Genomic DNA, 22054 nt, shown 5'->3' on the forward strand with positions numbered 1-22054 from the left:
TTTGGATTCAGCTCTTTGCTGTGAAAACACCTCAAACAACTGCGTTGGTAACCATATCGGCAAATACTGCTCTAAGATACAAATTAAAAGATGGCCCAAAACAAATTAAACACAGCAGGAAATTCTAAGAAGTCTAGTCTTGGCTGAGCCTGTCAAATTAACAACTAAATCCATCTGGAATGTCATATGTAATCATTTCTGCTCTCTGATAAATCTTGTGAATGCATCCTCTCCAAGTGCAGACCCACTTGCCACCTGAAGGGAAGGTTTGTTTTGGATCCCAGTCTGGAACATGGAGATACCCGAACAGCACTGGGACTGACTGGACGTTTGTCAGCCAGGCACACCTTCCCTTTATGGAGTTATGAACATGAGCATGGTTTTACTCAGCATTTGCTGTCTTCCCAGTGATAAGCAGAAGCCATTTATTCTGCTAAAAAGGAAGATATCTTCTGTAAAAGAAAACCAAACAAAACAAGGTCCTATAATTTTTTTATAGTTGGTACCAATGAAGTGTCCTTTCAAAATACAACACTGACCAGGTAATGAACTTCTGCAGCTTTTCTCTACAGATGATGACAACTTAATACTAAGAATTCAGACACTTTTCAGGTGTTTCAGGAAAGAGGCTTTTATTACAATTACTTAATACAAACAGCGTCATTTCTACAGCCATTTTTCTGCAACAGATAGATGATCCGATGGCACTTCTCTACTTTATCAAGTACATAGCTGTATTTTCTTCTAATATGTGCATTTCCAAGCAGGTGTGGAATGAAAGAATGCCATGTAGAAATTTGATGGTTCCAAATCCAAGGCAATTACATGCAATTCCAGATCCTTTTGAAAGTATTTCATGACAATTGTTAGGAAGTAGTAAAAATCTGAGAATTTGATTAATTGATCATTTTAAGAGGAAAAAAAAAAAAACAGCACTTAAACTGAGCCTACTAATTCTTATGTGTGAACCTGCTGCTCTTGGACCAGGGCAATCCCAGATATGTGTACAGAATGGGAGAAGAACTCATTGAGAGTGACTCTGAGAAGGAGCTGGGAGGTCCTGATGGATGAAAGGCTGGATGTGAGACAGCAGTGTGTGCTTGCAGCCCTGAAGACCAACAGTATCCTGGCTGCATTACCAGAGGGGTGACAGCAGGGAGAGGGAGGGGATTGTTCACCTCTAACTCTGCCCTTATGAGTATCCAGTACTGTTTCCAGGCCTGGGGTCTCCAGCACAAGAAAGATGTGGAGCTGTTGGAGAGGGCTACGAAGATGTAAGAGGGCTGGAACCCCTCTCATACGAGGAGAGATTGAGGGAGCTGGGCTTGTTTAAGGAGAAGGCTCCAAGGAGACCTTCCAGTACTTAAGGGGAGCTTATGAAAAGGAGGAAGAAAGGCTTTTTACACATCCGATAGTGCTAGGATGGAGGAGGGTGGTGGCTTTAAGCTAAAAGAGTGGAGATTTAGCTTAGATGTTACCAGTTAAAATTTTCCTCAGCGTGCTGTGAGGCACTGGAACAGACTGCCCAGACAAGCTGTGGATGCCCCATCCGCGGCCGTGTTCAAGGCCCTGGGCAGGCAGACTGGGTGAGCAGCAACCCTGCCCACCGCACTGCGCTGGTCCATTCCAACCCAAACCATTTTATGGTTCTATGATTCTGCACTTCTCATTTCATTTTCTCCAATGTAAAATTCAACAATCTGCCCCCAAGCAAGGCTACCTAGATTAGAGTGATTGGTATATATAACTATATTTAAGAGCATAAGAAGTTCTTATAATATTGCAAATAGGACAGGAATATGAAAATAAATGAGTGTGTATGTGTGTAGAGGGAAGCGACACACTGACTTCCATATGAACCATTTATTGAATAAATACATGCATCATAATGTAGAATTACATGAGCAAAAAAGGCAATCTGTACAAAATTGATTACCCTTTGTTCTCATTCAACTCTCACCATTAGCTGCAGCTCTGATAAAGGATTCAAGACAAAATTAAAATTCTTTTATTCCAAACTCATGTGATATACATGCTGATTTGAGTTTGGGTTATGCCACCGTGGTAAAAGAGAGCTGGTTTTCTCATCAGTGAAGCAGTTATTCTAAAAACAGTTTCAGCAGTAGAGAACATGTTGGTACATACAGGTAACAAAGCTCAGTTTTAGCCACTTCTTAAACTTCTTCATATGTTCATATTTTAAGGCACAGAATAAACAAGAACTACATGAACAGAGATCAGCTGATACCAAACACACCGACTTGATAATGAGGTGCAATATCTGTCCAGAGGAAGAGTGTTTGTCCTTTCTTCTTCCACACAAACAGAACACTTAGAACTTTGTAACTATGACACAGAGGTTTGATTCCACTACCTAGAACAGCCAGTTAAATTCTGATCCAAATTCACAGGGGAAAACACTTCTAAATAAAAATCATCCACAAATGATTACCTGTCAACTGAAAATACTGTTGTTAAATTACAAAAAAAATATATATATATATCCATCTTAGATTCTTAATTAGGAACTGCACTTCTCTTGAGATCCTATTCCTAATGTGGGGTCCTGAGCTATTTTGAAAACCTATCCTATATAATTTATTCACTTCTTCACTTTGTGATATCACCTCGCATTTACCCAAACACTGCATCTTTTCCTCTGGAGACTTCAGAAGACAAAATACACACTCTTTTTTGTTTAAGCGCAGAAACATCTAACATCTGTCCTCACACCTCACTTACACCTTGAAACACCAAATCAGTCTAATGACTTATTTGTAGGCTAGGGATGAAACTGGTGAGTCCTGGCCAAGAACCAAAGTCCATCCACCTCTGGCTGAACCAAGGCAAAGACAGCCGTGCTGAACGACAGCATGTGCATCTCTTAGTTACAGCAGCTTTCACTTTCTGCATTTCAACTGCATTAACAATCATTCTCTGTCTTTCCATTCCCAACATTTTAATGGAGAACTAGCAAAGGGAATCTAATATGAACAGATGAGTGTATACATATATAGAGACACTCATACAACTGTGATATAGAGTGAAGCCTTCAAAAAGAAATGTTTTCTTACAATCAGGCTTGTTTACTAAAATTGTCTTGTTCAAACTGTGACAATACGCAGGCCATCACTGCACAGAGATGTATGTATGTCATTTGACAAATGTTCATATCAAACCAAATTCAGACAAACTGAAATGAGTCAAACTCTTAAACTGGAAAATGACAAAAAGCTACAAAAATCTATGGTAGGCACTTTGGTACATCTAGTCATGTAGGCATATTCTACATCTAGAATTAAGGTTCTGTCAGTACTTTTACAATAAAGCTAATTTCAGGAGTTTATTATTCTGCTTTAAAATTCTTTCTTGGCTGAGAGAACATTCTAGAATCTTAAACTAAGCAACATACTTTGTCTGTCTAATTGCATACTCATCCAAGAAGGAGGCTGCTGGCTCTGAAAGAGCTGAACTGTTCTCTTGGATTCATAATGCACTTTTTTTTTTTTAATATAACAGTCAAGAAAACTAGTTCTAATTACAAAAAAGTTCCCCTTAATTCATAAAAACTACAGTTGTGAGCTCAGCTCTTGAGGCTGATACTCTTCCTTCAACTCCCAACTGTCTACTTCCATCAGGTTGTGCTAACTGTGCACTGCTGATCTTGCAGCAGGCTATGGCAATGCTTCAGCACAATGCCATGATTTCTCAAGAAAGCTGTGTGGACCACTCCATGCACCAAACACATTAAGTAGCAGTGAGGCAACTGTAAAGACAGTTTCAACTCAGTTTCACACTTTCTTACATACTGGTGTTCCATTGTAGTATTAGAGAAGGTACAGCATCATAACTATTTAGCACAGCACTGTATAATAAAAATAACATGTTTTGTTATTTTAACATATAACATATGCCCACTATACGAACTTACAATGCAAGCTGATTTGTATACCTTATCAGAGAAACAAGGCAGCAAGGACAGTTCTGAATAGCTAGAGATTCTGCTCGTAATACGGACAAAGCCCTGTTCTCACGTCTGCAGTGTGTCTAGTACTGTAGAGTGCAGGAATAAATAACAAAACCCAATGAACCTGTATAATAAAACTCCACTGTTGGTAATGTTTACTCCATTACATGAAAGCTCAAATTTATAAACTGATTCATGGACCTCTTTTTATACAATATTTATAGAATTTTCCTTTTTGTTTATAATATTCTATAGCATGGTTTTTGAATAATACATTTATATATAAATATTAAAATGTTAATGTTTTGTACATTTTAAATTTGCCACGCTGGGCCAGAAGCATGATAAAGTAAAAACATTTTTCTGCACTTTGTTTTTGAAGACTATCACAAAATGATAAACATTAAGACCATTGTGCTGCAAAGACAAAAGAGATTCATTTGAAGAAATAACATGCATTTACAAGAAAATATCTATATCCTTTATCCAATTTTCTTCTGAATTCAAACCAGCATGAAAGAATTATAAAAAAATAGTATATATTTACATAGTACAGTATATCTTGGTGAAATATAAAACAAGGCAGGAAAACAGCAGAACGTCTTTTCACTTTCTAATTGGTATAACTGCCATAAAGATCAATTTAAACACAAAAGGTTACATTACTGTATTATTGCACATGACAGTAACACGTAAAATTGTTGAGCAAATTAAAATACAAAGTTTAACAATGAGAAAGGATATGTCTACATAAAATGGCCGAGCATTATAAAATTATTGGGGATGTGTCTAACAACTAAATTGGTAAAGCTATAAAAATAATATTGGTGCATCTGTGAGAGCAATGCTTTAAAAATATATAAAGCTTGGCATAAGTAGGTGTGGGGAATTGCCAGCATCCATGGGCCTAGCTCGCACCATGTGGTCTTGTACCATCTTCTGTTAAATCATACCTTAAAAAAAAAAAAAAAAAGGAAAACTTTTTTTAAAAAACATATGTTATTAACACACCAGTTATTGGTAGGTAATATTATAAATAAAGGAAATACTACACTTACCACTGGGTCCAGCCTTTAGCAAGTTCTTCAGATGCCAGAGGTATCAGTACCTATGGAAAGTTAAATTCGTACTTAATGCATTGTCTTTCATTCTATTTAGTTTTTTGAAGACTAAATTTGAAAATCCTCAATACTACAGGACAAGTAATGCCATTAACAAACAACATATTTTACTATTTACATGTCTTCCATCATAGATCTACCTATCAACTGTAGACGTGTAATGAAGTCTGAAATTGCTAGCTTTGACCTAAAAATCTGCACCCTTAAGTAATAAGTTCTGAAGCAGGCATACAGCAATCAGATGATGTATTTAGGCCAACAGTCTTCCCTGTAAAATGAAAAATTTAAGAATACCACTCATCACAAACTGACCACAATCCTGATCTATCTTAGCCTCTTCACAAAACTTGATTACAGCAATCTGAATCTGCATGGGTATAAGAACTTCCTATTTCTATTTGGATGCCCAAATCACATGTGTAGAAAAGAGAGTGATTTAATGAGTGCCTACAGAAGGCAAGGCAAAAACACAATAGCTGGTTTTGGTATTGGGAGTCTCCAGTAGCAGTTCTTTTTCCTGGATTTCACAATCTAGAGTATTAATTACTAAAGCTAAATGTGTTGTGTGCTTTTAGACAATGTGTATCTTGCTTGTCTTTCTTGTTTGATATAAAGCAAAAGCTATCCTCTCACAGCTACTGCTAATAACATGTCAGAGCCACCTGTGTTCAAGACTACCAATTTTGTCAGACCATTTTCTGAGATATCCCTAGTTTTCTACTGGTTATTTTCTTTCTCTGACTGTATAATTACTACATCAGACATGCAGGGTTGTTTTTGTTGTTACTGCCAACCTCAAAACTTACCATTCTTTAAAAGATTACCACCCCACATCTATCCTCTCATCCTCTGCAATTTATTCCTTCCCTTCATGAAGCCTGACATCTAAGCCATTTTTAAAAGCTTACTACCTGAATCGAATAAGTCAGTTAAAACTAACAAACTCGTATCACAAGAGGATTTTAGTCTCTATATAACAACATACTGTATGAAAGGAATTTATTTTCAACTTACTTTGCCAAGAAGCCCTTTGTCTTTGGACAAGAAACCACCGCTGTTCTTCACTGCTACATCTAGTGTTCTTCTCTGTACTTCAGGCAGGGAAACACTGAAATCAAATCTGACAGGCAAAGTGATGTTTTAGAGAGAATTTCATAGCTTAAGTGTAAATTCAGATCCTAAAGCTAAACAATAATTCAGATGAAAATCAAATAATCTCCGTTGGCAAACTACAGAAAACAAAAAAAAGCTTTGAGATAAACTCAAAACTTGGATTTGAAAAATCCCAAAGTTCTGCCAAAATACTTTCCTCTATACAATGATCATTATCAATACTCAACATCAACATCAGATGTTAGAGACATCTGTCCAGCAGTAAAAACAAGTAAAGAAAGTGAAGGCATCCTGATATCTTGACAGCTCAGCACCACTTTCTCCGGAAAAGAGAACAAAAACTAATTGGCTTTGATTCTCCTTCCCCTAGAGCTTGTTTTCAAACTAAAGAAACCTACTAACTTTTAAGAAAGAATGTTTTTGTTTTCTAGATCTGAAACTTACGGAGAATTAGCACTTGATTGTACCACAATCTACATCTGTTTGTCACTACAGTGCTTAAATAGCTTTATGGCTTTGCAATATCCTTTACTTCAAAGCGGACAGTAAAAGCAACCTGGAATAAACAGGAGTGAATTGCACTACCAGGTATACCTGCCAGAGCCTCCAGCTGACCATTTGCCCAACTAAAGCACACTGCTTCTTAGCTACCAGCACAAACAGCATGTAACAGACATGGGGTAAGGCAGAAGAGAGAAGGGGCTGGTAACAGAGTGAGCAGGGCTACAGGCAGAACAAGGAATGGGAGGATGGGAAGAGCTATTACAACTGAAGAAAAAGTTATGACCAAATCTGGTGGTGACAACTGGGAGTTCCAATAACTCACACATTTAGGTAAGTAGAGAAACCTTGGTTTGTGAGCTTTATGATTAGATGGTCTAAAACTACCACACATAACTTAGAACATACATTTGATCAAACACTGGGTTTAATGTCTTCTTTGATACATGTGTTTTTCTTCTTCCCGATCTTCTCTTATCAGGCAATAAATACATTCGAACATATGGATCAGATCCTTCTTCTGAAAATGCAATTAGATTTCTGTGACAAGTGAAAAACAGGGAAAAATGCTTTAGAAAATAAATGAAACACTGCTAAATATATCTACATTACTATCTCTTAATTTAGCACTCTTTACTTAAACTTCTTTTCATCACCACATACATATTTTTGGTGTTTCTCATGCATCAAGTACCAAATTTGCTGGAAAAAAAAAAATCTCTAGAGATAAAGCACATAAATCAGTTGTGGAATATTCTGCACATAGTATGGGGAGATTGGTTACAACCTGATATGTAGAACAGTGGGGGGGAAAAAAAAAAAAACAAAAAAAAAACAACCCTAAAAAAAATACCAAGCAGTAACTTGTACAAAATCAGAAAAACTGTAGGCAGAGAGCAGAGCTGAGAATACAATGTTTCTTAAATTCACTTCAGTGTTTAGGCATGGCTTTCCAAAAATCACGTGATTTTTGTTATTCTATGAAAAACTTGAGGCTCTTTAGAGGCTTTAGCTTCTAGATATTACCAATAGAAATTTACACACCATTTAAACTGCAATCAGACACAGGCAAATAAAAAAAATCACAGCAAAGTCTTCAACAACATTTTTACTGCTCTCTGTATGACTTAGTATATTCACAATTACAGCCAGCATGTAATTTGAAATCAACAAAGATGGTCCAACAGTCAACTTCAGAGAGTTAGTCAAGCTATGCTAACGTTTACAAAGAAACATGCACAGAAATAAAATTTGGTCTCTGATGCTCACCTGCAGGAATGCACCACCACAATCAATTTGTTTCTTTGTGAACTATGACGAATTGTTAGCTGTATCTGTCCTAATGGAGACTGCCCCAGAGTTGTTCCGCTTTGGGGGAAAAAGCAGAACAAAAGTTTAGTTCTAAAAAAGCATGTTTACAGTAAGATCCAACTGTAGTACATAATGAGAAATATTTATCCATTTCAATTTCTGCTTTATCAATGTGAAAGAAGAGAGCGCACAAAAGTTAGCATGTGAGCATATCATTATGCTTGTAGTTTAGGTCTTTGTCCAACAGCTCCATTCTTCAAAAGAACGAGCTTGAATTCCTGTCAACTACAGGAAAAGAAAAAAAGCAACTTAGATGCAAAAACAAGTAACTAATATCATACTTTTCCAGTTGCCGTAGTCTTTGCCGGAGCTCCTGTGTGGCAATGGGCAGAGATATGTCTGAAGCTATGCTAGGAGTTGGTTCTTTGACTGAGAGATGGCTGGGAGAATAATTGAAGTTAGAGGCATGAAGACTGGAGGAACTTCGGCTGAGATCTGTTGGCCATTGTGGACTCGCATTAGGAGGCTGGCTCTTTTCAGCCACATCAGTCTTTTTATCACTGTCTGTCGCTGGGGAAGCTGGAGCATGTTTGCTTGAATCGAGTGGTGGTGAGACAGGAACCTGAGGCTTAAAAGATGATTTTCTTGCATCTTTGGAAACAGACGGCCTTTTCACTTGTGCTGAGTGTTGATGATCTGGAGATCTTGCTTGCTTTTCAAGAGAAAGGACCTAGATACAGTTAAAATACATGCAATGTTAAAATACTACAAAAAAGAGGAACATGTTTGTTTCTTCAAGAGTACTGCTGACAAGGTGTTCACTTAAGACAGAAAGCCAGGACTGAAAATGCTACCACTTACTCTACAATAGACATTGTGACACAATCTATCTACTGTCTACTTCATAAGGCTAGAATACCAGAAGTCATATTAGTTGTAAACATGCTTAAATATTTACAATTTGAAAAATTTTAAGAGTACCCTGAGTGCAATCTTCATGTTTATAGTGCTGTTTGGACCGGAGTTGCTCAACTGGAACCGCTGATGCATCGTTAAATCTTCACTCTCCAGCAACTGGCTTAGCGGCAGTTTGAAGTTCCCTAGAGAACACTGGTGCTGTTCATCCCTCACCTAAAGGAACACAGCAGCTAAGTAACATGGCACCATGTAACTGGAAGTATTCAGAGAGAGGAAACAATGGTTTTATTTAAAAACAAAAGCAGTAATGCATACAGAACATAGTTCTTCAGCCACGTTTTCCTGATCATAAATTTACACTGAGGAAGACAATAGCAAATATGCTCCACACCTATTACATCTCCATCTTCTACAGCAAAAGCAAGACAGAAGATTAACCATCAGATCTACATCTAATTGATCCCTGATCTGTGGTTTCCAAACGATCTGTTAAAATGAATTCCCAGAATTATTAGAGGAAGGATGCAAATGGCACGTTGACAGCAAAAGGGATATTTGGATAAAGCGAAGACTTCCTCAGTATAAGAAAAGAAATAAATCAACCATACATAACAGCATTTCTGCTTGTAATTGAGAAGACTGTTAAGATTCAAAACAGACATCAAAATTTACTTTTGTTCGTACTTTTTAAATATGACAACCATCAACTATTATGTTCTTCTGAGAGACCGGTTATAATCTTTTTTACTTACAGCAGTAAATGCAAACAAATGTTTCATTGCCTATTCTTGAAGAATAAAGAATAAGTATAAAATTAATGGTATTCACAATATGACGTTCATGTCATAACAGCCTGTAACACCTGAATATATTGCTACTGAAATGCCTTAGAAAAGAAAGATATCTAAAGCGTACCTCAACTTCAAGATCCTGTCTTTTGGGATTGTGTACAAAGAAAGTGAAGTTTTCCTCCCATACTGGTTCATTGGTCTTGTATCGAATCTAAAATTAGAGAAAAAAATAACAGGAAGCAGACAAATTATTAAAAAAATGTCTATTAAAGCTTGTGTCAAGAGTACTTTTTTTTATTTATCTTTGCAAAATACATAAAGGGACCTTCAAAAGTCAACTAATCCAACTCCCCTCCAAGGAACAGGGACACCTACAGCTCGATCAGGAGCCCTGTCCAGCCTGACCTTGAGTGTCTCCAGGATAAGATATTCACCACACCTCTGGGCAATCTGTGCCAGTGCTTCACCACCCTTACTGTGAATAACTTTTTTCTTATATGCAGTCTAACTCTGTGACCAGTTTTGGTCCCATTGTCCATTTAAAAGTCACAAAAGCAGCTGTTGAGGGTCCACTGGAAGACCATGAGATGATCAGTGAGTTGGAGAACTTGACACATAAAAGAGGTTTGAAGGAATTGCATTTCTTTTAGAGAAAAAGATGTGCAGGGGCGATGGGATCACAATATTCCATTATGTGAAAGACAGCTATTGACCAGCTGGTGGTACTCTTTCACAAGGGTGCACAGTGACAGCATAAGAGACAACCACCAAGTACTTAAGGTAAATTTTTGTCTACATATGTTAAAAAAATTATTTACCACGAGAACAACTAAACACTGGTATAGATTGCCCATAGAAGTGGCGGAATGTCATTTTCTGGAAATATTCAAGACAGCTACATAGTGCTCCAGCACACCTAAGGTCCCCAGGCTGGACACAGTACTCCTGATGGGGTCTCATGAGGGCAGAGCAAATGAGGGACAATCCCATCCATCTCCCTCCTGGCCACCCCTCTTTTGATGCAGCCCCAGATACAATTGGCCTTCCAGTCTGTAAGTGCACATTGCTGGCTTCTCATCCACACAGAACCACTGATTTCATAAAATTGATTCTGATGATCTTCAGAAATTCCTTCCAATCTGGATATTTCTGTAATTCTGTGATTCTACGTATTTTATCTTGATCAGTGTTTTTGAAGCCTGCTCTTTGTGTGCAGTGTTACTTACACAATCACTATGGTAGAAATCCCAATTGCAGATCATAACCTACTGCAAATGGACATCTAAAATAGTTATAAATCTGGTCTCTACTCAAGGACAGCTTGAATTAAGTACCTATCCAATCCCTGGCTTCATGTTGGCAGTTTCAGTTCTGGCGACACATTTTAGTGCACTGAATGCACTCAACCACTTCACAGCCAATACCAAGTGAACAGAGCCACCAAATGCCTATAGACAGAACCAGATATTGAGAGCAGCAACTTACCTTACTTTCCTGTGCCTTATGTCCAACTGACAGCAAAACAAGTGGGTTGGGATTGCTGTTTAGTTTCTTTCCTGACTGGTAAAGAAAAAGCAAAAACTTTGTCCTCAGAATAAACTCCCCTCCTAATTGCCTCCTCTGAAACTTAAATATTTTCATCTCAGAAGTACAAATCATTTGCATTCTATTATATGTGTATCTACTATTCTCAATATTGTACAATTTTATTCAACAGGCTGGAATGGCAGTCTCATTAGTAAGTTGAAAACACATTAACACGAAGATGTCCAACTACTCCAAGTAAGCTAAAATAAACCACTAGAATTAAACAGGAGTTCTAGACTCCTTTCTGTTTTCTTTGGATGAAACTGATACAATGCAAACTGTTATCTTTTAATGAGCATTAAAACAACTCCCAGAATCCATGAAGCATAGTTAACATTGCAAAATGAGAATTTCATGCAGATGGGAGATACAGAGAAAACACAAACTTGGAAAGCTCACTTTATGTATACTGCAGTAGATTAATTAAAATGGATGTAATATCAGAACATTGATATTCTCCCCTTTTCAGTTTTGGGGGGAAGAAGATGCACTATAATGAACTTAATGTATATTTCTACAGTTTACCAAATTCTTTTATCAGAGAAACAATCATCTGCCATATCTGAGCCTTGCTCACCAGCTGAATAGCATTACATCAAACTGTGAAAATAAACATGGGTTTAGAATCAAATTATATACACAAAGATACATTCTGAACTACATACTTATCGAAAAAAAATTAATTTACATGAGAAAAAGTTAGACATGAAAGTTAATCATCTCAAGAAGGTGTTAATGAAGTTTTAAAGGCCTAGAAAATATAGTATGCATGGTTAATAATATACTTTGAGCTCTACTCTGTAGGAAACTGCTCATAGGCACTGTAAACAGCAAGTTAGTTAAGATCTGCTTAATGCATGTAAGGTCACAACCAATTCAAATAATTTAAAATTTAAGAATGAGAGTATTTAAGATATTTTTGGATCTGAATTTACATCTTTGACGTCATCATACTTTCACTAGTACTACTTGATTTTAACGTTACACACTGGTTATAACAATACTTCCCCTTAGAAAAAAAAGCTGGTAGGAAATTACTCCTTTCTTGGATGAATGCTGCATCTCTTTTTGTGATTTCTAATCAAAACAGTGTAGCTCTGATCAGAGGCAATGGAACACAAAGGTTTATAGAATACAAAGAAAGCTAGATTACACTCTAACTGATGGTGTTAAAAATGCTAAGCAAAATTTGTTCCATTTTTACTTCATCCATAAAAAGGTGCCTAAAGTTTCCTTTCTTCATAAAATCAAGAAACCACCCAAGTTTGCAAAAAGACCATTTCTATTTATATATCAGAATAAGCAACATTTTAAATTCATATTATAAATATGGCTAAATAGGTAGTAATACATACACACACACACAATGCACCACTAACATCTGCCCCTGACAGATTTGCTGTTGACAGGATATTCAGACTATCTGAGCTTGCCTACTGTCCAAGTTCTTCAGCTAAGAACTTGGCTTATGCCTTCCAACTCTGCTTCTCAACAGCATGTCTTCCATATCAAATGGCTGGGTTGAATTTATTCAGCATTCATATAAATGATGTAAAACCTTCTGAAAACATCTAACAGAAAAATTTCAAAACCACATTAAGATACTGGTTAGTCACTCCAAATTGACCAGTGAAGCATTGTTCAGTATATAAAAGATGTCTTAGCTTTCATGTCAGCTTTGATCTTTAAATATTAATTCATACCAGTTCTCAGGATTACTTTATACTGATCTCCTAAAGCAGCCTATACTCCACTCAACTGATGCAAAATTCAAATTCCCCCGGACCACAGTACTTCACCAGAGTCTTAGCCACTTCTTGAAACTGGAAATAAAACTGAATTGTTCTAAAGAAATTCCATCCTCTGTTGGAAGAGAAATGTTGCAGATGTTCGTGCATTTCCAATCACTACTGTGACCTTAAATGGACAACTATGTTAATTTTACCTTTAGGGCTTTCTGAACAGCAGACTTCTTCAAGCCATCAGGATTAAATTCTAATGGATTATGCTTTTAAGTCAAGAGAGAATGAACACAAGGAAGGGTTAATAAAGTCATGCAAAGAAGCAATATCATTAGGTTAATTATTATATGACAACACAGGACAAAGCAAAAAAAAAAAAAAAAAAAAGAAAAGAAAAAACACTCCAAAAAAAGACCACAACAATATTTCTAATAAAACAATGAAGGAATCACCCAAATAAATAAGTAAATAAAATCTAACAAAACTTTTGCTTCCTGTCCTCTCTGGATGTTTGTACTGTGCTTTAAAACTAAGACACTTTCCACTTCTATTTCCCTCACCAGGTCTTCTAAAAATAATAAAGAAAGTTCATGAAATAGTGGTTTGGTGTTTTTTGTTGTTTTTTTTTTTTAAATATATATTATATTATTGTTTCAAAGGATTTTAAAAGCCCCAAACAATTATAAAGGTAGGCAGCCAATGATTTGTGGCTATTGAGCATGTCTCAGTTCCTCTGGAATCACAGCAAGGACAGGCCAACAGGATATTAGCTGGGGCAAATATGTTTAAGCCAGACTTCAGGTGAAAAGGTAACAAGTTACAGGTCCATGAGGAAGAGGGCTGAAAGGCTTGGAGGAAGGAGACCATGAGAAGAAATGGGAGTATTCAGTAAAGAAAGCCAATAAAGGACTTGTCTCGGGTGACAAAATTATTTTGCTGTGGTTCTGTCTCTACAATTACATGGAAAGGGGATGGTAATCCAAAAAAACTACACCAATAACTGCAACAATGGCGTAAATCATTAGGCTGGCATTCTGTAATGGCCAATGACATTTGCAGTAAATCCTAACAGCAAACCCACACATTATATGGCAACTAACAAGCTGGTTTATTATTAAGCCAGATGCTAATTTGATATGCTTTGGAGTACAACTTATTACTTGTTAACTCACTAATTCTTGCCTGGGGTTCAAATGGTGTTTTAGAAGTTTCTAAATTTCACCTGATGACCAGAAGACAATCACTGATCTGTAAGAGCTGATTTAAAATATCAATAATATATGTTATACATACAACAAATATAATCATGAACTAATGATATCATAACAGTAGTTATGATTATGCATTTTCAGAAATTATACTAAGAACACTACTCAAATTCCTTATCTTCAGATAATACAGGTTTAGATGTGTAAATAGACGTGTAAATATCTGAATTAGGAGTTCTCAATCTAGGTTCCCAGCAAACAATAAAAGCATCTAGAAAGAATTAGAGCGCTCAGGTCTTTGGATTTTCCTCTCCTCCTTATAAAGCAAACCTCCACTAAGCACATACACACCCACAAAAAATAACTCAGACATGTCAATTAAATACCTGGATTTAAAAGTGCAAATGTTTGCGTAAGACCTCACACTTAAAGAAGCCCTTGAAAACAAGGTGTGGTTCTAAGACTGTGCTGAAGCTGTTATCTCCAGCCTAGACAGTCCTCTCCTCCCTCCTGCCCTGCAGTCAAGAATCCTGTTCCCTGCTTGCTGCCACTCCGGCAGCCATGCACTGCAGAACAAGCACAGTAACAGCGCTGCTGGAGGGAACTCAGACCTGGCTATCTTAACACAGCTCATGTTGACTCCAAGAGAGCTTCAGGGATTTGGAAAGCTTTGTCTTGTATCTGAACAGGTGCCATTCTGTCCACCTGACACGCTGTAAGACAATGACCCTAGGATTGACAAAAACACCAGGATTTTGCTTTTATCAAAAATTTTGATTATTATTTTCTTATGAACTATCTGTACTTTTTATAATTACCGCAGCAACTACTTACTGGTTGTCAACTGAAGCATACAGTACATTGTTTGAATCCTTACAACACCTCTATGTGATGTGTATTTCCTCACAAATATGAATATATATGGTAATAAATTGGTAATAAATAAATCTTATATGTTAAATTTTAACACGCTTTGGCAATGGATGCAAAGCTTTTGATACTTTCAGATGAACTTCTATTCAGAAACTAATTGAAAGGACCAAAAAAAGGATTTCGTTTTGTTGTTTTTTTTCAAAGAAAGAAGAGTGTATTTAAGTCACTGATATGAAACAAAAGTAGCAGGCTACAAAGTAAATCTGCACTATCTACAATGGCATAACTAACTTTCTGGCAAAAGAGTTCTTATTGTGAACAAAGACTCATTCCTTTAGGGGACACCATGGTTGTGTTTACAGATGTAAGCGTTCACAGGCTCATTAGTTTGCGATCATCCTTTAATGCTGAATTCAAGGAAAAAATACTGACTTGTGGTTCTCCCTAGCTTGGATTTAACCGACTACAGACTAACTTGGGGAGGGGGAAAAATGAAATAAAAAGGAGCTTGGGAATTTGCAAAACAAGGAGCAATATGGAGTGAAACAGAATTTACAAGGGAATTTCAGAGTCTGGTGATGCACAAAGAATCACAGCCATTTTAAAATTTTTAAAGAACACTCGAACCTGTGTGGAGAGGTTACAAGTTCTTGCAAACACTGAGTGCATCACAATTAAAAAAAATGGTAGGGATGTTGGTTTTAGTATTTCGCACTGGTTCATTTTTCTGCAGTAAAAACCAACAAGTGACCAGCACCCAGTGTGCTAGGATAAGATGCATTTTATTTCTTAAAATGAATGACCAATTTAAGTTAAATGGAAGAGCTTTTGTAGCAAAACTTATATTGGGTTTTGATCAGAAAAAAAGTTAGTTACTTACCCAATGATATGCTGACCAATGAAATTTAAATAGCCTTTAAAATGCAAGAAAAATAGCACAAAAAACAATGCACACTTGTTGAAACCATGCAGCAAAACAAATTGCATGCTCTCATTCCACTAGAGTGAGTGGCTTTAGTAGCACTAATCCACACTCTGGCAGATAAAAGGTACAATACAAATAATACCAGAGAACTCACAAATAGTGCTCTATAGAGTGAGGTAGTGTTTTCACAAAAGACTAGTCCCGATGCTCTCCTCTCTTTTAAGTATCCACACCCAAAGTTTCCCTCGTAGATACTCTTAGGAAGATGGAAATGGAAGGAGAAAGCAGAGTGATGGGATTGTGGCAGAATGAATGCTTAAGCAGCTTTACTACACAAGAAAGTTAAAGAAAACAGTCAAAGGATTCCAGAGAAAACAGCAGATAACAAAAATATTTCTCAATACAAATAGTCTCATCTGTTAAACAACTTTCTGAAGCACACTAAAGTGAAAAGTTTTTATTAATGAACATCACTTTATCGATTTACTCTTGGTAGTTCAGATTTACACGGCAGACCCAACTAAGACAATTCAGAAACCAGACTTCTAAGGCATTTCTCTTTCACATAAAACATATTTCTGATAGATCATCCTAGTGCTCACAAGTTCACAACTATGATGAAAATAAAGATGCAAAAGAGAAACTTATGATAATGATCCACTGTCAAAGAAAATAAGGCCAATGCCAAATCTAAAACGTACCAGTGATCAGCAATAACTTAACAATATTGAAGATAATAAAAAGTTCTTATGCATTCAGAAAATATTTCAATTTTAGCATAAAATTCGTGGACAAAAGTCCTCAAAGCTATTAATATAAAAGAGCACAATTTTAAGCAAGAATTCACTGTCTTTTAACTTTTGTTCCTCATAAATACAAGAAATCCTGATGAGCTATTAATTTTACTATTATAGAGTATATATTTTATATATATAAATATATAATAATATAATATTATATATATTATATATATATAATGTAAAATATAAAAAAATATATAAAAGTATACATTAAAAATTTACTACATTGACCCAATCAACAAATACAACATGAGAAACTAGCAGACTTCCATGTTTAGTCTCATAACTGTTGCTCCATATCACAAACTAATGGACATTAGAAGGCTGTCTTCACTACTATTTGCTGCATTTTATTAAGGAACTCTCTGGCAGGATCTAATTATTGCTCTTAAAGAATCTATGGAAAACTTTCCAGTTCTGCCACATGATGAAGTCATCCCATGGTATTTTTATCCCCAACTCCTTAATCAAAAAGCCTCTTTATGTCTGTTTTTTGTATGTGAATTTAACACAATGTTGTATTTATTACTGCTCTAAATGTAATTTTTAATTTTTGTTCCTACTTTCCATTGTATTCTTCTTAACACATAACTGGACAGAGAATAACTTGCAATTAAATACTGAGTTTTCCATAACAACTACTTTTATGGGCTGGCAGAGCAAGAAAATGAAAGGGATAAACAGGTCTCACATTATGACCATCCTTGTTCCCAGCCCCACCCATGCAATCCTATAAGCAGAACATCAGGCACAGCAGTAAGAAGTTTGAGATCGTGTTTCCAAATTACCTCACCAGTCAGCTGTGTGTGAGGAACTTCCTCTTTCTGTGCTCTACAGTTCAAAGATCTACTAGTCAAAAGTACTGATTAAGTCACTGACATGAAAAAACTGCCTCACATAGTAGGTTAAGGCTTGCCATCAAACCATTCTGATGGAGGGAGATAATGTTGCAGAATATTTAAAATAAGAAGGAAAAAAAACTAGAATTTATGACAAAACCTATAAGTACTTGCTGGAAAAGCTATTTACACAAGCAAATAAACATCATTTCAAATGGCAACCTGACAGACATCTCATACAAATATCCTGTCACTACAGTATCAACAACACAGATGATATTTTACGTTGAAGGACTTTATTTCCTTCAAATCTACCACAGATTGCCTAAACCAAAGGAAGCAAGTTTACCTGAATTCAAGGGAGTAGGCCTTTTCCCAGTTAGTTCTTAAAATTCCCCATGCTGATCCCATACTATTTATGGACAACACTGCATAATAAAAACATGCAGCCTTTCAAGTCCAGGAAAGGAGCATTCTTTAAAGAAAAAATCACGCCGATTAAAGAGTAATGTTTTATTAAATATATATATATATATATATAAGTATGACCATACTACTGGAAATATGGACCTTACAGTACACGTTTTGAAAAGAGAGAGAGTGTAGAACACATGGCTTAATGTGTGTTAGTGAAGCAGCGTGCCATACTACCAAGCAAGACATGCTGGAAAATAAGCAAGAGATACCTATGAGGAAAGGGTATCCACAAGAATATAACTTACGGGCAGGTTTCTTGCTGAGTCCAAGTAGAGAATAAGCAATGCAGAAGACAGCCCATCATTGGCTTGGTCTTTATCAGCTCTAATGCTTGTTAATACCTAAATCAAAAACATACTGTGAGCTTTTCTGTAAATCAAATAATAACAATATTATTTCTGTTCCATTCCTGAAAAGTATTTTAAAAACAACTCCCCAAACCCAAACATTCACAAATGCACACTATAAAATACACAACACCTTTTTAAGACTTCATATAGATATAGGTATTTCCATCAACTCCATCTCACTTCTTAAGTATCTTTTTTTCACATTGGAAAGATATCTCCAGTCCAATGAAATGTTAGCTGATTTTTTGAAGCCATAAGATTAAGAAAAAAGAAAAAAAAAGTGAAAAAGCATTTTAATGCCACAAAAGTTCACTGACAGGTAGGACTCATTTGAGATTTCTAAAGAAAGACAGCTTGAAATGAAGTTAGAGATTTATCCAAATTCACAACAACTAGAGAATAAATTACTTACATATTTAAAACAAACACAAACCAAAAAAAAGAAAAGAAAAAAAGTCTAGGAGAAAAGGAGTGTGTTCCTTAAGTACCTTGTCTAGGTTTTCTGCTGTTGGCATCAATGTGAGCCATTCCAGTTTTAAATGCAGTTTTCCTTTGGACACCTCATCCAAAGTAAACCACTGAAAGTTAAGCAAAGTAATGTGAAATAACTGGACACCAAACAAACACATAACTGTAGCTGGCTCTGAAGGGGATTTAGGAAATGCTAAGGCACACTGGAAAAATCACTAGAGCTGAAATCTGCAAAACCCAAAAATACCTCAAAAGATCTAATTTATTCAACCATTTTTTAAAATATCAAAAGAATTCTTTGAGTTCTTTAAATCTGGTCTGCAAACACAAACCCTGAGTAACATTATTGTAAAACTGCTCTTACATGTAGGATAAAAATTCCATCTTCTTCTAAATTAGTTTAATTAGTTTAAGTCTAAAAGTAGTTAATCCAGTAGTTAATCCAAGAAAGTGTCCTCACTAAACACTTAAGTCACTGTTTTCTGCATTCATATATTGGTAATCTTAAACTCCACAGACAGAAGAAGAATAAGAAGAATGCCATCATTCTCAGCTATCAGCCATCCTTAAACTACTGCACTGCTTGTCATGGAATCTATTCCTCTAGCATTAAGGTTATTCAAGCACACAGCTACTGGAAAAAAAATACAAGAACTAAATGTACAACATATGTTCTGTTTTGGCTTTGGTTTTTGATTGGTTTTTCCTTTTTTTCTACTGTTTAAAAAAAAAAAAAAAGAACTTAACCAACACTTACCTCATCTAAAAGTCGCTCCTTTTCAACCTCAATTAAATCTATCATCAAACTAGGAAAAAAAAACCCACAAATATGGTGTGTTAGACAAGTACCAAGAAAATACAGAGCTCAAACCCCACCCTGTTCTTGTTGGATATCCAGGCTTCCAGAGAGAGCAAGAGAGCAGAACAATACTATTCTTTTAGCCCCTAAGAAAGAAAGAAAGAAAGAAGTAGGGAATAAAATGGCTGAGCCAGAAGGAATGCAGAATGACAGAAAATATACTAGTGTATACTAGAGCCCATTCTGTAGCTGAGGGAGGAACTAGCAAAATATGGCTCACATGGCAAAACTCTCCAAACTGTGACCACAACCAAACTACCAACTGGAAATACCCCCTGGAAAAATGACCAAATTTATGCTTTAGTACTGTCTGGAAGAATACTAGTTTGCACAAGCCAAAAGTGTACCAGGGAATCCGCCAAAATTAAACAGTGCAGACAAATGTGTGCTGGCACATGAACATTTGCTTTGGCTTTTGATTTTACTCGTACTGATACAAACATCATGACTGAGTTGCCACTTTCAACCCCCCACCACTTCAGTGTAAGATTAGGGAAGTGCAAAGAAAAGAAGCCTTTGCACTACCTACTTCTTTATTTAAGTGAGAAATAGGTACTGTTGCTCCTGTTAAGAGAGAAGGAGCTGGAAAGATAAGGGAGTTCTACTCTGTATGGAAAGCAACAATTGAAGCCTCAAAACTCTGTAAGAAATAAAGGTGACAAAGTACTGGAGAAAGAAGCTGACTTAAAACCCTGAAATGTTTATGAGTAAACACTAAAGGTAGGCCTATGGAATTTAAGAGTGCATAATGTTTGCAAAAGCACTAGAGAAATATTTTTTCTTTATCCAAACTGCTAAAATCAGCTCTTAGAGGAAGAATAAACTCTGAGCTAGCCATTTAAAAACTATGCAGATGAGAAAATACATAAAGATACGCTAACTTTTCCTGAAGAAATAATTAGTACTTAATGCTAGCTTAAGAATATTAAAAAAGGTAGGGTACAACTCCTCAAAAAACAAACAAAAAAGAAATTTAAAAAAACCACAGGTTTTTTTTTTTTGAGTATTGATAACACCTTATTTTCTTTTCAATAAATATGTACACATACATCTGTGTATATACACACACAGGCACAGTATTTTAATATACGTCTCGAAATATTCCGACTTTAATATACATACAGAGAGTCCAAATAATTAGCAAACAATACCATAATTTGAAAAAGGTAAGTAATTTATAAATGCAGTAATGTAACAGAAATTCAAGTGCAATAAAACACAAGAAGGGGAAAACTAAAGTTACATCAAAACATTTAATTTTTCTCCAACACCTACATACATATTCTCCGCAACATTTACCTTCCAAGGAAGTCATCTTTATCTGGATCTTCATCAAAGAGCTCAATCTCTAGCTCCTGTCCTGGATGTTCATATACTAAGGCCTGGAAGTACATTAAGGCAGCACTGTTAATGGTAAAACTGTTTTGTTTTTTTGTTTTGTTTTTTTTTTCAAATGGGACATCAACAAAAAAACCTCTGATGTAGTATGCTTTAAAACACAATTCTATGAGTTGAGCAAGCATAAGAGCTTTTCAGAAGTAATCTGTTAATGATGGCATTAAAAGACAAAATGTTTTTTAAAGGTTACGGATGTTAGGTCTGGATAAAAAGTATATATAACAGTTGAGAATTTCTGTTTTGTTGTAAAATGGGCTTTTAGAGGGAAACGTCAAGAAGTTCCTCAAGGAAATACACAAAGTATTTCCTTTAGAAATTACAGAAGACAACTTTACAGAATGCACAACAAGACATTTTTATTGATTATACCTCATAAACTTCATTCCATTTTGGATTGAGATTTTCTTTGATGACCTTGCTTTGGAAAATCTGGTTGCCCACACGAATGATTCCATAAGGATCTGACTTGCCTTTGACAATCCCTTTTAGGTAAGTATCTTTACCTTCCAAGTCCTGAGCTTCAATAAAATGTATCCTTACAACACCCTGAAAAAATGAAAAGCTCAGTTTACGTAATAATCTGAAACTCTCTGTACGATTACAATTTAAGCAGTGTAAATTTTTATAATTTCTGTAGCATTTTCCTTAAAATAAAACATAGTTTAGATATATTGTGGACAGGGAAATACCACAGCAGATCTAGGATTCAGATTCCTGAAAAGAAAAACTGTCATTAGCAAACAGAAATGTGTCTGCTGTATCAAAAACTGCCATGCCATTGGTAGGAGCAATAAGTAGGAAAA

The 22054-nt window shown here is 35.9% G+C and overlaps 1 protein-coding gene across 5 annotated transcripts in view; it reads right to left on the bottom strand.

The window, feature by feature from the left end:
* Positions 1–1848: 1848 nt before the first annotated feature.
* Positions 1849–22054, bottom strand: part of ESYT2 (extended synaptotagmin 2) — a 66691-nt gene continuing 46485 nt past the window's right edge. For 3 of the 5 annotated variants that reach the window (XM_085227029.1, XM_085227033.1, XM_085227034.1), the window contains exons 9-23: positions 21621–21797; positions 21153–21235; positions 19752–19800; positions 19012–19101; positions 18419–18514; positions 16212–16313; positions 11208–11282; positions 9847–9933; positions 8995–9144; positions 8355–8743; positions 7972–8070; positions 7111–7242; positions 6103–6208; positions 5026–5075; positions 1849–4920 (exon numbers count right to left, since the gene is read on the bottom strand). In XM_085227029.1, the coding sequence (XP_085083155.1) occupies positions 4875–4920; positions 5026–5075; positions 6103–6208; positions 7111–7242; positions 7972–8070; positions 8355–8743; positions 8995–9144; positions 9847–9933; positions 11208–11282; positions 16212–16313; positions 18419–18514; positions 19012–19101; positions 19752–19800; positions 21153–21235; positions 21621–21797 (1731 nt within the window). In that variant the 3' untranslated portion in view covers positions 1849–4874. Of the gene's footprint in view, positions 4921–5025; positions 5076–6102; positions 6209–7110; positions 7243–7971; positions 8071–8354; positions 8744–8994; positions 9145–9846; positions 9934–11207; positions 11283–13254; positions 13318–16211; positions 16314–18418; positions 18515–19011; positions 19102–19751; positions 19801–21152; positions 21236–21620; positions 21798–22054 lie in introns of all 5 variants that reach the window. The other 2 variants (XM_085227031.1, XM_085227032.1) reach the window with 2 other exon arrangements.

This window comes from Meleagris gallopavo, chromosome 6 (genome assembly GCF_905368555.1).
Source record: "Meleagris gallopavo chromosome 6, MGAL_WU_HG_1.1, whole genome shotgun sequence".
NCBI lineage: Eukaryota > Metazoa > Chordata > Aves > Galliformes > Phasianidae > Meleagris > Meleagris gallopavo.